The sequence below is a fragment of the Schistocerca cancellata genome, chromosome 1 (genome assembly GCF_023864275.1).
Source record: "Schistocerca cancellata isolate TAMUIC-IGC-003103 chromosome 1, iqSchCanc2.1, whole genome shotgun sequence".
NCBI classification, from domain to species: domain Eukaryota; kingdom Metazoa; phylum Arthropoda; class Insecta; order Orthoptera; family Acrididae; genus Schistocerca; species Schistocerca cancellata.
In genome coordinates, this window is record NC_064626.1 from 572,972,444 (window position 1) to 572,989,481 (window position 17,038).

Here is a 17,038-nt window from a genome sequence, read left to right on the forward strand (position 1 = left end):
GCTATGTGCCGGACATCCATCATGTTGGAAGTACATCACCATTCTGTCATGCAGTGAAACATCTTGTAGTAACATCGGTAGAACTTTACGTAGGAAATCAGCATACATTGCACCATTTAGATTGCCATCGATAAAATGGGGTTCAATTATCCTTCCCCCCATTATGTCGCACCAATCATTAACCCGCCAAGGTCGCTGATGTTCCACTTGTCGCAGCCATCGTGGATTTTCCGTTGCCCGATAATGCATATTATGCCGGTTTACGTTACCGCTGTTGGTGAATGACGCTTCGCCGCTAAATAGAACGCGTGCAAAAAATCTGTCATCATCCCGTAATTTCTCTTGTGCCCAGTGGCAGAACTGTACACGATGTTCAAAGTCGTCGCCATGCAATTCCTGGTGCATAGAAATATGGCACGGGTGCAATCGATGTTGATGTAGCATTCTCAACACCGACGTTTTCGATATTCCCGATTCTCGCGCCATTTGTCTGCTACTGATATGCGGATTAACCGCGACAGTAGCTAAAACACCTACTTGGGCATTATCTTTTGTTGCAGGTCGTGGCTGACGTTTGACATGTGACTGAACACTCCCTGTTTCCTTAAATAACGGAACTATCTGGTAAACGGTCCGGACACTTGGATGATGTCGACCAGAATACGGAGCAGCTTGCACAGGACACGCCCGATGGGCATTTTGATCACAATAGCCATACATCAACACGATATCGACCTTTCCCGCAACTGGTAAACGGTCCATTTTAACACGGGTAATGTATCACGAAGCAAATACCGTCCGCACTGGCGGAATGTTACGTGATACCACGTACTTATACGTTTGTGACTATTACAGCGCCATCTATCACAAAGCGAAAAAAGTGGTACAACTAAAACAGTCATATTTCTTTACGTACCACACGAATATGTAATAACACACTATCAATGGAGCACCCCGTATAGCGCGATTCAGCTACCCCTACCTATGGGTTTCATATAACCTGTAACGCCTTCAAAAATCGCGTACGATATTTTCATAGTCTCTTGTTCGTTACGTGGAAACTGCTAGTCATGCAGGAAAAAAAGAATAAGACCTTTTCATGGGAAACTTAATGTAGTTAAATTTTATACTGGGATTCATTTCCGCTAGAGGCCGCTGTTTTCGAATTATTCAACAAAAACCCACAAAAATGACCATAAAGGGCGCGTCTCTTCAGCTCCAACCTTGAAACACGTTTCTCTTGAATAATTCGAAAACAATGGCCTCCAGCGAAAAGGTGTCCCGGTACAAAATTTAACTACATTAAATTTCCTACAAAAAGGTCCTGTTCATTTTTTCTATAGGACTAATAGTTCCTACCTAACGAGGGAGGGAATATAAAAATCTTGATTGTGATATTTGAATGAAATGCGGGTTGCATAAAACCCATAGGTAGGGACAGCTTAATTACCCTGTATATAAAGATATGTAGTAGTATTTAAGTCAATATTGATTCACAATTTCTGAAATAATAATCTGAATTACAGTCGGGAGTAGCCTGGACACAAACATGATGAAAATTGTTGTAAGATACCAATATATTGCCTATTCCATGAGATTTCGCGATTTCACCCGAAAGTTGTTAACTTGCTGGAACGACTTTTCCACTGACAAACAGGCAGCCATTCGCAACTGAATTTTAGAGTTGAAGAATGTCAGTACTGTTAGATATATTTATGCGGCGCATTAACATCTTGTCAGAATCGCCACCGCTGTAGAATTTAGCACCTTTAATTACGCAGCATATCCCGATAATGCGAGCTGACCTCGTCACAGTGGTCCAAAACGTGTCTAACCATAGGCATACACAAGGAAATGGCGGCGAGGAGATGGTTGCCGGGAGGGAAAGGGGGGGGGGGGCGGGGGAGAATGAAAGAGGTGGCACTTTCTCCTCTTGGAATCTGGGGGTACAGGCTTTTCATTCACTACAAAACCATCTGAAAAATGTTCCTATCGAAGAGCACGAAAAATGTGAATATGTTCCTGTTTATTTAAAAGCTACGACTCAATAGTGGGGCACCAGCTGCCTCATTCTACCTTCCTCAGCACCTTTAAAAATTTTCCCAAAAATGTTGACATGCGAACGTATTCGCGCTTTTTTTTAAAGAAAACTGTCACAAGTTATACTAAGTGTAACTCACTCACACCCTCTAGTACATCGCTGTAAGTCGCCCATACTCATCCACTCCCAGTTGCCCTTTTTCACTCATTCGTTCAGCCCAATTCATTTCATTATCTCTCTTTGCCTCTCTGTCATTGTCCGCCGCAGTTCCCTTCGTTTTGTCGTACTACTACAGTCTCCTCTCACTTTCAGGGTCTCCCTACTGCTCTCGCTTGCTGCTAATATCTCATTCCTTTCTTCCTACGTCTGCTCTCTCTTCTCACTGTCGCTATCTCTCTCTTCCTCGTTGTCACAGTCATATACTCTTTCTAATTATCACTGGCTCTAACCCACTTGCACTTTCGCTTTCTTTTCCTTCCTCCCCTCCCCCTCCCCTTTTCTCTCATGGCACTGTCTCCTTCACTCTTGTCCTAGCACTGTTCTGTCACTGTCATTTCCACTGCTACTGTATCCCTCTTTCTCTCACTCTAGCATCACTTTTCCCTCTATTTTCCACTACCACTGTCTTCTTCTCTCTCAGCATAAAAAAGAGCAAATATTTTCACAATCCAAAATTCTTGGGAATAATTTTAAAGGCGCTGAGGAAAGTAGTAAGAGGCAGCTGATACCCCACTTTCCAGTCGGTCTTTTTAATAAATAGGAACATATTTTTTGTGCTCTGATAGCAACATTTTTCCACTGGTTTCCTTCTCTTCTCTGCTGCAACAGGGCATGTAACTCATACGGAAAGAAATGTAATGGTCAGTAAAATTTAGGTGGATTACTTATGTGAAACTGAAATAACGCAAAACTTATTTTATACCACAGACCGGATTTTACGTGCAAAAAAATTTTGCCTATGTTTCATTACTACAACATGGAATTCCCAGATGGCAACGGAGAGCGCAGCATATCTCTCCTGCTACGTCACTTTATGTACTCAGTTTCTACCTCACATCGGATTCTATGTACGTATTTTATGTGTACAACTAGAGTTACTTTGAACCTCTGTACCTTGGAAACGGGTAAAGATATGAAGGAAATTTACAGGGTTGTTCAAGATCGGGATCTTAGCCATTTGCCGTGCGTAGACGTCTTGGATTCCGCGGCCGGGTTTTGGTCCCCTGGTAACTGCGAAAATATAGTAAAAAAAGCCTTTGTATTGCGGTTTTCCGAGAAACCGTCCATGAACCAATGATGACTTCTTAAGTCGCATCAGGCACACCGTAGACCACATTAAATGCAAAAAGAACCAACCGAGGTTTGTAACGCCAGAAATGCATATACTCTTATTTACATCTATTGTACTATAAATTTGTTTCCTTATTTTTGTTACCTGAATACATGACATTTCTGTGTCTTTATATATTGTAATTGTTTTACTATTTGTATATATATATTTATGCATTTATGTCGATGTATAATTGGTTGTTTTGTAAATATTATTTGTATTTTTACGCTGGGTCTTGCCTAGGGAAAACTGCTATCGAACGATTACATCGATAGGTCGTGTGAAGAATCAAAGTGTGTAGGATCTTTGGTAGTGTTAACGCTGTCGCGTGGAGCGCGGGCAGAGAGAGAGTCTGGCTGGAGTAGTGCAGTGGAGCAGGTGTGTTGTGTGAAGCTCCAGGGAGTTGCCGCGCTTTCGGGGTTTGGCAGCATGTAATTGCGCTCGACTTGCGATGATAGTTTCTGACATGGTGTCGCGGACGGGAAGCATTAGCTGGCGCACATCAAGAGCCCGTTTCGTCTGGTGGCCATGTCGAGAAGAAGGCGCGCCAACATCCAGCTTCTGCAACAGCGACGGCCGACAATGAGTGACTGTCGCCACCTCCTCGATCGACGGCTTCAAACCTTCAATCAACCAACAAGGAAGACTGGAAGCACGTAAAGTTTTAGAACTGTATGGCAGACCTCAGCTTTTCAAACTGTTCAAATCACAAAATTACAGCAACGTAGCATGAACCTTTGTTGCTCATTGTCCCAATTGCATTACCAAGCAGGGTCCGTTCCTGTTCCTGAATGAACCCGAGTGTCGTTGAAATTCAAAAATCATTCGATTTCACTGCTTTAATTTCAAAGATCAGTTGAAGTATTCATAGCTGGCTACAATATTCAGATTACACAAGCACAACTTAAGAGTGCGAGTTTTGTTACCGTATTTTAGCTTACCTGTGACTGCAGCTCAGCTTGGTACGTACTAAATTTTACTACTGTTAATTGTTCAGAATCATTTAATTCAAGTTCAAAGTTAAATCCCTTATTTCTAAATTGCGTAGTTTCAAGTAGCTTTTGAAATGATTGTTGAGGTAGTCCAAGACTAACCGTATTTTACTGAATTTCGATGTGCTTCAGAAAGAAAGCTCACTATTAACTTCAGTCACTAAATTTACTTTCGATTTTCCTGTTTTATTAATTCTTTTGCTAAATTAAGTCAGAGTGTAGCGAAATTTATTACTTCTGACAAACTTTCAGTTTTCACACTGCACGTGTCAACCTTCAGTTGCCACGCTTCTAGTGCTAATTATATGTGTAATAACCTTTCTTTTTCAGTTACTATAGTAATTGTCCTTAGGACTGGCGACCCTAATTTCCCCCAAATCTCAAATATCTAATTACCGCTAGTTGATTGTTAACGTAACGGCCGCACATTTACTTTCTTTATTAACTTTACCCCTTTTCAAAATTAATTTCCACGTGTTTCATTAGCATTTTTCCTTTCATTTAGATGTAACCCTTTCCTCCCTCTTTACCGACAGATTAACTTCGGTGACGATTGCTTTTCCCAAATTTCCATTAGGTACACGCAGTTTAATTTTTCACTGTCATTAAGGTCGATAAGTGAGGGGGAGGTTACAGGTTCCTCCTGGGTATACAAATGGTCCCTGCCCAAGGGATATCCGTAACACTTGACTGTACCTTTGTATCATCAACAGAACCCAAGGTATGAACACCGTAAGATCCCATTTTTGCGCACGGCTTTTTGGAACATCTTAGGTACTTTCCAGCAGTGATTGACTGCAAATGTTCTAACCCACAAAATGAGAATTGCCGAATATGACAGAAAGTGCTGTGGCTTCAGTACTGATTATAAAATTTAGATTTGTGTCGTTGCCATGCTATTCACAGGAAATTATGCCGATTCCTTGGCTCGGCGACAGTTTCAGCGCTGTTCCGCACTAAAGCCAGATGCGAATCTTTAAACAACTGAGTCTCCAGTCATTCCTCTGGCTACTCCGTCGCACAGCGCCTATCGAGTCGCAGAAAAGGCTAGGAACAAAACTGTGGCGTCGATTCCCAGGACAGTATAAAGATAGCAGCAGTGTGCCTACCCCACATCCCAGAAGGACGCCCCTCTTCCTCCTACGGCACAACTTCATCACAATAGTAGTTTATTGTGTTCATACAGGAGACAGGTGACGGTTTTAACGACACAGCTATTATGTCAGGTCCTGAAAATTACGGCCTTGCTGTACTACAGATGTGTACATTTGTAGACCTAGATGATTCAAATGGCTCTGAGCACTATGGGACTTAACATCTGAGGTCATCAGCCCCCTAGAACTCATAACTACTTAAACCTAACTAACCTAAGGACATCACACACAGCCATGTCCGAGGCAGGATTCGAACCTGCGACCGTAGCGGTCGCGCGGTTCCAGACTTGTAGACCTAGATGCAACAGTAAACAAGAAAGTTTAAAAATTGTGATATCAAGGTCTAAAAGATACCCAAGAATTGCGACACATTCAACAGACTCTGAGGTGCAACAAAGTGTAACATGTAGTCATAAAGTTACAAATGCTGCAGTCCAGTCGCCATGGATACACTGCGATGTGTCAGACTAGAGAGACGAAGACCGTTTTGGTCCAATCCTAGGCTGTTAAAAGTCGATTCAACCGAAATATATGAGGTGGTTTTAGAAAGCTTCCAACATTCACCTAATCGAAACCTGATCCTGGGTTACATGTTTCCCAAACAACGCAAAAATATGGCTTTCAAATAATGTTTTGTTCAATCTTGATTACACCAGTCAACATTAAATAACGGAAGATACGGAAATTAATGCAATAAATACATTAATGTGATCATATATTAACTTTTGTACGCAAACTAATTGTTATGGAAGCACTGATGTGCAACAAGCAATTTCTTTTTATTTATCTCTCTTCCTCCAGTTTAAGGTGCCATACCTTGCTCGTTATTTTTTTGTTACCCAACTGCACTTTTCATTCTGATTTTATTTCTATTTTCAATTTCTAATTTTCAGTATCTATCATACATTATTAATATACGAACAAAAATATTTTTGTGAATAACCAGTTGGATAACATGGAATAATTTCAAATCGTTGAACCAAAAAGATAACATTCATATTAAAAAATGTATTTCGCACATAGTAATGAAACTTGCTGATAAATTAGTTATTAAAGGAATCGAGCGTAAAAACACTGATTGCATACAAATTAATCGTTCAAGTCACAATGAGCGTAGTCTACTTCATGTCAAATTTAGGTCTCAAGCTCAGCAAATCAGTTTCATCAAAACTGGAATATTGAGAATCAAGCGCATCTGGGGTAAATTTCAGAGGACGCCAATGACTATAGCTCCGCTCTGAAAGATGCATGTTTCATCGTCTCAGTCGATTTCCAATGCGAATTTTCCATTAACGGAACAGATTACTCTTCAGATCACTTTTTAAGTAACTTATAGTTTCAAATTAAAACAACACACGGTGAATTTCATTATTTAAAAAAGTAAAGTTTGTGCATATGAAATAAAGTACTAAACCAACACAGAACTGATTCTCACAGGGTTTCAAGATAGCCTTATAAGAAATTGCACTTTAAAACAGACCAGTTAAAGTTTCTAGGGTACTTTTGAACATAAATATAAATGAGTAAGACTTGCGATATGGCCTGGTGCCTCTTTTTAAGTGCACTACGTAAGAATCAGTAACGGCTCGCTGTTTGATTGCACTTAAAACGCACTACATTGGGCAACAACCTTACTCAATAAGTTATCAAACTCCTTGTTGCTGCAAGTTCCATGTTCTGTCGTAGCTTTGTTCTGAAAAAAATGGTTCAAATGGCTCTGAGCACTATGGGACTCAACTGCTGAGGTCATTAGTCCCCTAGAACTTAGAACTAGTTAAACCTAACTAACCTAAGGACATCACAAACATCCATGCCCGAGGCAGGATTCGAACCTGCGACCGTAGCGGTCTTGCGGTTCCAGACTGCAGCGCCTTTAACCGCACGGCCACTTCGGCCGGCTTTGTTCTGAACTTAATTTACAAGTAATTCCTATTAGCTTTTGAGTGCCGAAATTAATACTCCTTGCTGATAGAAACATTAATGAGCGTCAATTTGGATTTATGAAACTTTGTAGGCTTCCCTTCAGGAGTGCACTGTTCTATTTCGATGTCATCAGTGCGACTGAGATATTCTGTGGCTTGCCTTAATATGCCCGAACATCCCTTCTCGGTGTGTGGTCTATTACTCCCTTATCTCGCTCTTTGCCTTGAATTCTAAAGCCATTCATTTTCCCCAATTGAGCAGTGGACCTGGTCCTCACACGAAGGTCCGATTTTTTTTCTGGATAAGGGTCTCCTCGGGATAGTGAGGATAATATACTGTATTTTATCCATAATGGATGCCTTTGAACTCCGTGACTGTTCATTTATAGAGTGCAGAACAATAACCGTTACCAGTCAAAATAGAAGGTGATTTTAACACACGATCGGTTTCAGGCTTGTGCCCATCTTCTGGTGGTTTACTTTCATGAACGTGTTTCCCTACTCAGTGTTGGAGAGCATTGTCTAAATTAAAAATAAATAATGTGATTATGACTAAAAAACACAACTGAAGCATTTGGAAGTGGCTAAACGACATGTGTTATAAAATATTATAGTACTTACAAATAGCTTATGTATCCATATCGTCTTCACATTACATGTATCATATCTTTACAAAAATATTTCGATTTTGAAACATTAACTGTATCTTAGTCATCGTGCTAATTATTGGTGCTTCCATATTATGTCTTTGATCAAGTAGTGGTGCTTTAGATGTTAGTAACTTCAGAAGCACTTGTAGTCTTAACATCGAATGTGTTTACATTGGAAAACAGAGGTAATGGTCAAAGAAATTAGGTGAAAGAAGTACAGAGATGTTGCACATAATTGATCAGAAAGATAACAGACATTACAAATTATCATAATGAAATAGTTACAAGATTGTGGAGCCACACCGTCGTTTATAACATATAGAATGGTTTCTGATAAATTACACAAGATTAAACGCTCATTGTTATCTTTTTTTAAAAGTTGCTTATTGTGAGGGTGCCATGTGTTAAAGCTTTTGATTTTTTAAATATTTCAATAAATATTTGTAGAAACGAGCTGTTTGCAAGGTCTACTTGTGCACTGAGAATTAGGTGTGGTGATTTGGAGCTATGGATGTAAATTACGAGTTTTTCAAGAAGATTCATTTTCTTTCCTTTGCTGAAAGTGTGTAGTATCTGCAGGTTGTTTTTATTGGCTGTGGCTGGGTGGCCACTTTTTTCACATCTGTTGCAAAAGTGGATTTATCAAAATTATTTAGCCAGAAAGCATCCATGGGTTCCCTGTATCTTATAGTGAAACTCCCTCCTGGCTTATGTAGAATTGTGGGAAATTGTCACATGGAAATCTGTAAGTATTTGATTTGCTGTGGCATTGGCTATTTGTCTTGTTGCAGTGAATGATGTGCTGTTGAAGCTTATTAGTATTGAAACATATTTGAATACCACTGTTACGAAAAGGTTAGCTACATAGTATGAAATTTTTCCTAGGAAGGGCATGCGACCAAATGAGTGTTACTGTTCTTGTGAATCTGATTTCGAAAGTGTGCATCGTTTCTTTTTGATTTTGTTGTGAAGTTTAGCAGTTACATCGGGGTTGTATTCATTCCTGTGGGCAATTCCTTTCATAATATTATTTTCCTTCTGTTCATCAAGAGGATTGAGTGGAACTTTCTGTGCGCGTTAAGCGTAGATCTGAATAATGCCATTATGCGTTGTATTGGGTGACGGGAAGAGTTGTTTATGGCAACATTACTGGTGGTGAGTTTTCGGTAAATTTTTGTTGTTTACACTAGAGATTTTAAGATCAAGAAAATTGATGCCTTTATCTACTTTATGTTCTACAGTGAAGTTAATGTTGTTGTGCATGTTACTGAGAGCATATGCAAGCTTTTAAAGCTCTTCAGTTTTACCACTGTACAGCATAACTGCTTGAAGTATGTGCAATGGCTACCATGCCGCTATCAGACAACGGACGGCAAAAAGGCATAATAACCATGAGCCCCTTCGGCACGGTTTGTCTATCTTGTGCACGGAAGACGCACTGTTAGGTACTTTGAAAATTCGAAAATATATCTCAAGTTATTCTCATTATTGAGAATGGATATCATTTGACAGGCGAAAATATTGCATTATTGAGAAGTATTAGAATAAGTCATGCTATTTAACAATATATTATACTTAGTTTATATCAAAACTTTGTAGTGTTGCACTCTGCCTGATTTTTAGCGACCTATCAAGGACCTCATAAGTTGATGGTAAACGATCATTGTGTTTCGATGGACATGCAGAGTTGTTAGATGGTCGTCTGAGACTGAATAATAGCTAATTTATTCTTTCTGGTTGTTGAATGAAAAGATTAGAATCTTAGCCATTCCAAAATTCTCCTGAAAGTAGGCTTACCTTTTGCCTCCAGCCATATTAGTGAGCTCTTCTCTTGTCATTCCTACAAACTTATCGTATACCTTTGCTTTCCACAACTTCTGCGACTTGTTTATTTCAGCAACCAAACGTGTCTCCTGCAAAACGTCAACTATTTGCGCCATCTGCAACAGGATGGTAACTTAGTCATATTACAATAAATGCTCGTATGTAGTAAGCATCGAAGATAAACATTTGAGTTTCTGAACTGCCTAGGTCTATTAGATAAAGCCTGAAGATTTAGTGTGCACTGTCAAACATTTTGGTATCATCGTAGTGGCAAAGATTACAAGTTATTAGAGTACACTAAAAACTAAAATATCACTTATTTTCCTAAATGTTCGTCGAAATTATGCAATTCAAAAATTTTTATGAAGATTCCATAAGCAAATTTAATGCGAGATGCTGAAGTGTAGTTACGTGATACTAAATAAACTTACAAAGTGTCAGTCAAATTACATAAATGTGCTGAATCAGGTCGTTGTGATATGAATGTAAGTTTCTAAATGGAACCCCACTACCATGAATGATTCGTGCCATTAGTCTCAATCCAAACGAAATACAAACCGTTACAGCAGTGTGCCGAATGATAACTGATAATAACAGTACTACGATTTTCATAAACTGCTTGCAGTAAATAACTGTGTTTTCGTAAAAATAGTTGCCCAGAGTCGTATGAGCGCTGTAATGATGGCTTGTACATCTCAGAAAGCCTCTGGCAAAAAGCTGAGAAGAAATGTAAATATAATTCATATTCTGTGCTCTAATGATTACGCTAATTAGAAATTGAAGCAGAAAAGACGCTCCGCAAGCGTGCAGATCAATGTCAGTCCATATGTAAATTTGCAGTGTTCCAAAATATACATAACTTTCCCTTATTGGGGATCGAGGTGGACGGATTCGAATGTCCGTATAAGATTGTTGCTGAAACACTAAGTTTGTGTTATGTCATTATGTGCAAGATGATTCGCGATGGAGCAATATGAATATTGGTAATGATGAATAAAGATATTACAAAGTGATTCTTTGAATTAGCATGTTGTTATTCAACAGGAGTAAAGTGACTCAAGCACTAACGACAGTTAGAAAACCTGTAGCACCGGAATTCTAATTGAGCACTCCCTACATTGTATTTCCGTGTTATACCGCTTCACCATCTCACTCTCTGCTTAATGTGAATTTATGATACTTTAACTCCTTTCTAGGCCTCAAAGGGTATAAGTCTGATTCTATAGTAGTCTGAGGGAAGATGCCAAATGAGGCACAGTACGTACCAAATTTCTTGATAAACACTATCCGATCAAAGCTATCCAGACGCTATTAGTGGGCATAAATAAGGAGTGTATACGCTCTTCGCCTTTATGACGGCTTGAGCTTTGCAGGGAACACTTTCAACGAAGTGTAGGACGCTGGGGTCTGGGGAGAAGGTGATGTTCCAGCTCATCCCAGTGACGATCCATTGGGTTCATATCGGGACTATTGACAGGACATCCATTTCAGGAATGAGAGGATGCATTGTCATGAAGTTTCAAACATTCTTTGTCTCTGAACTGTTTCTCTACTGTACGCAGTAAGCAATGCTACAAAATGTGATCATATCCTCCCCCGTTTAGCATTTTCTTAAGGGCAACAGGAGGCAACATCATAAACACGAGAAGCACCTCCATACCGTTACACCACCTATTCCGTACTTCACTGTTGGCATTACTCACGACGGCAGGTAAGGTCCTCCAGGCATTCGCCAAACCCAAACCCTTACATCGGATAGCCACAGGATCTAACGTTATTAATCACTCGAAATCGCCCGATACCTGTCACCTACTGTTCAGTGGCGTCGATCCTGTCGTCACATCAAGCATCACTAAGCAATAACTGCAGTACAGCGTGGCTTACGAGCAACTGCTCTAATATTGTACCTCATTCGTTTTAACTCTTACGCGTGGTCATTGTGCCAACTGGACTTCTGGTAACAATTTGGAATTAACAACTGATTCCTTTCTGTTGACTTCACGTTACTTTTTACAGCCACCTCCGCAATGCTCGATGGTCCCTCTCGTCAGTATGTGAGGTCTGCCTGGTACTGGTTTCTCTGTGGTTGTTCTTTCACGTTTCCATTTCAAAATCACCTCCCCAACTGTCGATTTGGGCAGCTTTAGAAGGGTTGAAATGTCACTCAAGGACTTCTTATTCCGGTGACGTCCAGTTAAATAGTCCATGTGTGAAGCCACTGGGCTCTCATGGCCAACCCATTCTGTTGGTATTGAACCTCTTCTGACAACACAATACTTGAAATAGGAAAATTTTTTATATAACAGTTTAAGTAGTGACTAACAATACAAGGAAGAAACAGTATTTACATGTCACGTATAAGATAAATATCAAGCGATAAGGCTTCAGTCACAAAAATTTAAAAAAGAATACATGGAAGGCGAGCCACTATGGGCTGCTCATTCATATAATTCCACAGGTAATAACAGACTGAGGCGCCCGCGTTAGCAACTGCGGGCAGGTGAACATGGTACCAAGAGTGCCATCTAGTAGCCGCAAGTACAACCTGGCTACTTAACATTCAAATAACGACAGACGAATATCATGATTAACATTATTCAGTGCATGACGTAAAAAGGTAATATTTTGTTTGACAGCAGCAGATAAGGTAACATTTTCTCTACATCAGAGCTTAGAAGTACAGTGTAAAGGATGAAAACACCATTACACAAAATACAAAGAGGGCTGAATGACAAAACCTGTAGAAAAACGATATAACGTGAAATACAGCCAATATAAACCATTTAATAAACGAAACATTATGAGCTGATTTATATTGAGAAAACATTTCGGTAACTGCAAGAGGAAATCCGAAATCAAATATCAAGTAACAGCTTTATACAGTTGAAGAAATGTTATTACTTAATTGTACCTGATCATGGGAATGAGAATATCAGTTAGAGAAAGATGTTTACAAATTTCTAATTCTTCGAGAATATCTAATCTACGCCCTTTCTTCTCGGAGTGCAAAATGTTGATATCGTGAACAGTTTTAGGCGCGTGACCTGTAATCAGAAGATGGTCGGCAAAAGACAAATTTTGGGTGCTAGTGCCATTTTTTCTTAAAAGATGTTCTTTATATCTGATTGTAAAGGCACGTCCTGTTTCTCCTATGTAGTAAGAAGAGCAGGTGTCGCAGAAAATCTTATAGACGCCAGAATTTTCCAAAGGGGAACGAGTCGTTTTTAAATTATGAATGAAGTTTTTCTTCAAATTATTATTGGTAGAAAAGGCAACGTTATGGTTATATTTACGACGAAAAAAGGCATTGAATCTAATACGAGATGGGCCCCAAGAAAGGGATAGAAAAATGCTTTTTTGAGTTATATTCAATGATAGAGGTGCCGAGAGTAGTAACTCTTTTAACAGTTTTCTTTTTAGGAATGTCATCCACTAGGCCAGGTTTATATTCGTTACTAACTGCTATCGTTTTGAGTAAATTAATCTCTTCATTGGATTTTTCTTTCGAGAGTGGAATAGAAGTAGCTCTATGAATAGCAGAGTGAAAAAAAAGCGTTTTTATGAGTTTGTGGTTGCATGGAAGACGGAGGTACGATCTGATCAGTGTATGTTTCTTTACGAAAAACATGGAATGAGATTTTATTTTCCTCTACTGTGAGCGTCAAGTCAAGAAAGTTTAATTGACAGGCCTCGTTTTCGAGTTAGATGGTGAAAGAAATTATGAATTTCATTAATGAGATTGAAAATACGGTCAATGCCATCAGCAAGTCCCTTGTAAATGACTAAAATTTCATCAACGTATATGAAATAGGATAGAATGCCTAGTGCTGTAGCTGAGAAACAGTTGAAAAACTTTTCTTCTAGAGAGTTAATGAAAATATCAGTAAGAATACCAGCTAACGGATTTCCCATAGCGAGACCGTCGGATTCCTGGCACAATTGTACATTAAATTCAAAATAGTTATATTTGACTACGACTGTGATGAGATTCATGAAGTCTGTGATTTTTTTCATCTGAAAGATATTTTTCGGAATGACGTAAATTTTTTTCTACGATTGTAAGCGTTTCTTGTACGGGAACGTTAGTATAAAGATTTTTGACGTCTTGTAAGAACTTGGTATCTGAACTGCATTCTAAATCTTTTATTTTGTGGACTAAGGCGTGACTATTGGGGATGGAATAATTATTCTTGAAGAAGAATGATTTTTTCAGAGTTTCATGCAGAAATTTGGTTAAATCATGGTACGCGCTAGTCATAATATTAGAAATCGGCCGTATCGGATGGTTAGGTTTGTGAATTTTAAATTGAGACCGAAGTTTTGGGGCTGAGGGTTCATGTTGATAAGCATTTTCTTCTGAAAAGGTTTGATTAGAAATTTTGCGTTATTGATAGCTGACCTGACTTCTTTTTGTAATTCTGGAGTCGGATCCTCATGCATGTGACATGTAAGTACTGTTTCTTTCTTGTACAGTTAGTCAGTACTTACACTTCTATATAAAAATAAATTTACCATAATTTTGTACTTATGTTATAGGCCAATTTGAATATTTAATTTCTGATGAAGGCACTCATAGAAGAGTCGAAACCTGATCAAAAGACTTAAATTTCGTGACCGAGGGCTGTAATTGCTTTAACTTCAACACAATACTCTTCGCCTGCTTTCATACTGGCGGGTCTGCCTCTCGTGACATCTAGTGGACAATTCCGCATTACACAGAGGTATGCGAGTACTTTCGAACATATAGCTGTAAGAAAATCATTCCTCGTTTAGAAATACTGTAGTCACACTATAGGCTTCTGCATGTCTTGCTGTTCCTTTGGCACGAAGGTTAGCCGCCTTCCATGGATACTTACTGGGTGGATATCCATTGGATATGAATTCGCTAAAGGAATGTACATATTGTATATATTCGATTGTTCGTATTGTATTAACTTTCTATTAACTCAGGCAAAAGCAGGAATGATTCCTTAAGAACGCCATAGCCTTTCCCTTCTCCGTCCTCCTCTACGTCGCCTCTAGAAAGCTTAGTCATCAAAACGCTCAGGTCTATCCTTCATTCCCTTTTTTAATAGAGTGCGGATTGAACTAGTACAACTTCACAATAGAATAGCGTATCTTACCAGTTGCGGCTTTGCTGCGAACGGATCCTCGTGGGTCTTTTTGGAGACTGGCGAGTTCTTGACACCATAGTAGCAGGACCAGTGCCTCTGCGTGACGTCATGCGACCAGCCATTGAAAGTACGGTCGCAGATACTAGTTACTGTGCCGTTATCCTGGAAACATCAGATGTCAGCAGTGAGCATACTTGGACCCACGTTAACGATCTAACCTACTTCCGTAAATCAAATCTTACCGAGGTGTAGTAGGAGAATGCGAAGTAGCTCCTGCCGTTGACGGTCACTTCAAAGCCCTGGTTGTATATCAACGTCCAGGTGCCCACGTTTCCAAACTGGTCAGTAGCGATGTTGGGGTACGTCAAGTCGACCGTAACTGTCTGGACGGCATCTTTGGACAAATAAACAAATTTCTTTCAAAATAATGAAATACAACCATTTCTTGTGACAAGAGTAGATTGAAGTTGGTGGAAGTTGCATAAATTATTACCTATCCACATGCAAGCCTTTCACAAAATGTAACTGCTTCCCCGAGGTACCTCCACGTCTTCGTAGACCATGAATCACACAAAAATACATGTATAAGCTTCCGTCTATTCTAAAAATATTATACCAGATTCCAACTTCTACAAACGGCAAATTTCGTCGTTTACATACCGAAATCGCTTTCGTGGCCAATACTACAACAAAATCTAAAGCGTGCTTACGTGCTATTTGGGCACAAAATACACACTGATGGAAACGGAAAGTGTTATACCATGAGCAGCAGTCCGATTTTTATCAAACTTTGTGAATATGTTCGTTACATCCCGGATTTACTTGATAAAATTTTCATTAAAGTTGGAACTGATGTCAAACTTTAGTATGAGGTATCCCAAACGGGTAGGAATACATTCTTGTACCGGGTTTTCATAAAGTGCAGCTACGGAAAGAGGTCCCATATGGCTTGTAACTATCGATATATGATGAATTATCGAACTATAATTACCGATTTATGATGAAAAAAATTAGTTCTAGTTTTGGCCACCAGAAGCGAATCTGGCGCTGTGAAAGCAAGAGAGACGAAGGGAAATGTTTCCATACGTAATGAACTAGGTATAAGACGTGGGCAAAAAAGGCCAAACAAATGACAAAACCGTAATCTTGATTTTATTACTAACTGCTGCTTCCATAGTTTGTTCCATATGAGCACAGGAGACGTAGACAGCGTCACATTTGCACCTGGTGACCAAAATTGGAAGTAATTTTTTTTCCAGAGCAAATCGTTCCTATTTAAGTATCAGAATATCTACCAAGTTTCACTGCCATACTATAATTAAAGACCACAACGGACCTCTGTAAGCAGCTCCACTTTAATTATAATCACCTGGCGTTTGTTGTGGCATATAAGGAAAAAGCCTCCGGATGTCACTGTGAGGATTTTGAGGAATTCCTTACCATTCCTGAAACACACGCTGTATCATTTCAAGAAAATTGCTGGCTGGAGACATCCCAGACATCCTCTAGGAGACCGGGTAGGCGAGTCAACAATCGGTACATTCCCCAAGACGTTCATGGTCTGAACTGTAATATGATGTCTTGCATTACCTTTCGGAAACAACCATTTGGCACCCTGGTCGTAAAGGGTACAGGAACAGGGCTTACCACTCTCGACAAATAACATTCCACCTCCCTTCGGCAGCTACAGCATCAGTCCTGTTGTCATATCCAATAGCTTTCCACACCACGAGTCCACAAGGTGGACCTTTCACCAGGTCGTCTACGGCCACGCTGGAGACGATATGACCGCCACAAATAATCGTCTGTGGTATGGCGTCGGCGGTAAACGACGCATTGCAGCTCTCTGTCTCAAACCAGCGTTTACTAGTCTGTTCCCAACGGTACGTAGTGACACTTCCCCTGTAACCAGCTGTTGCCAAACGTCTAACCGTCGGAGCCTGTCGAACAGTCCTACCATCTTCTCGTAGTGGGGTCCTTCTGAAAGACTCATCCCCGCTGTTCTTGTCAC

The 17,038-nt window shown here is 39.8% G+C and overlaps 1 protein-coding gene across 1 annotated transcript in view; it reads right to left on the bottom strand.

Moving 5' to 3' along the window:
- The window catches only part of LOC126181654 (dipeptidyl peptidase 1-like), a 53,723-nt gene that overhangs the window by 22,803 nt on the left and 13,882 nt on the right, over positions 1 to 17,038 (bottom strand). The window contains exons 2-4 of the mRNA XM_049924788.1: positions 15,270 to 15,421; positions 15,037 to 15,189; positions 9,887 to 10,029 (exon numbers count right to left, since the gene is read on the bottom strand). Of these exons, the coding sequence (XP_049780745.1) occupies positions 9,887 to 10,029; positions 15,037 to 15,189; positions 15,270 to 15,421 (448 nt within the window). The remainder of the gene's footprint in view (positions 1 to 9,886; positions 10,030 to 15,036; positions 15,190 to 15,269; positions 15,422 to 17,038) is intronic.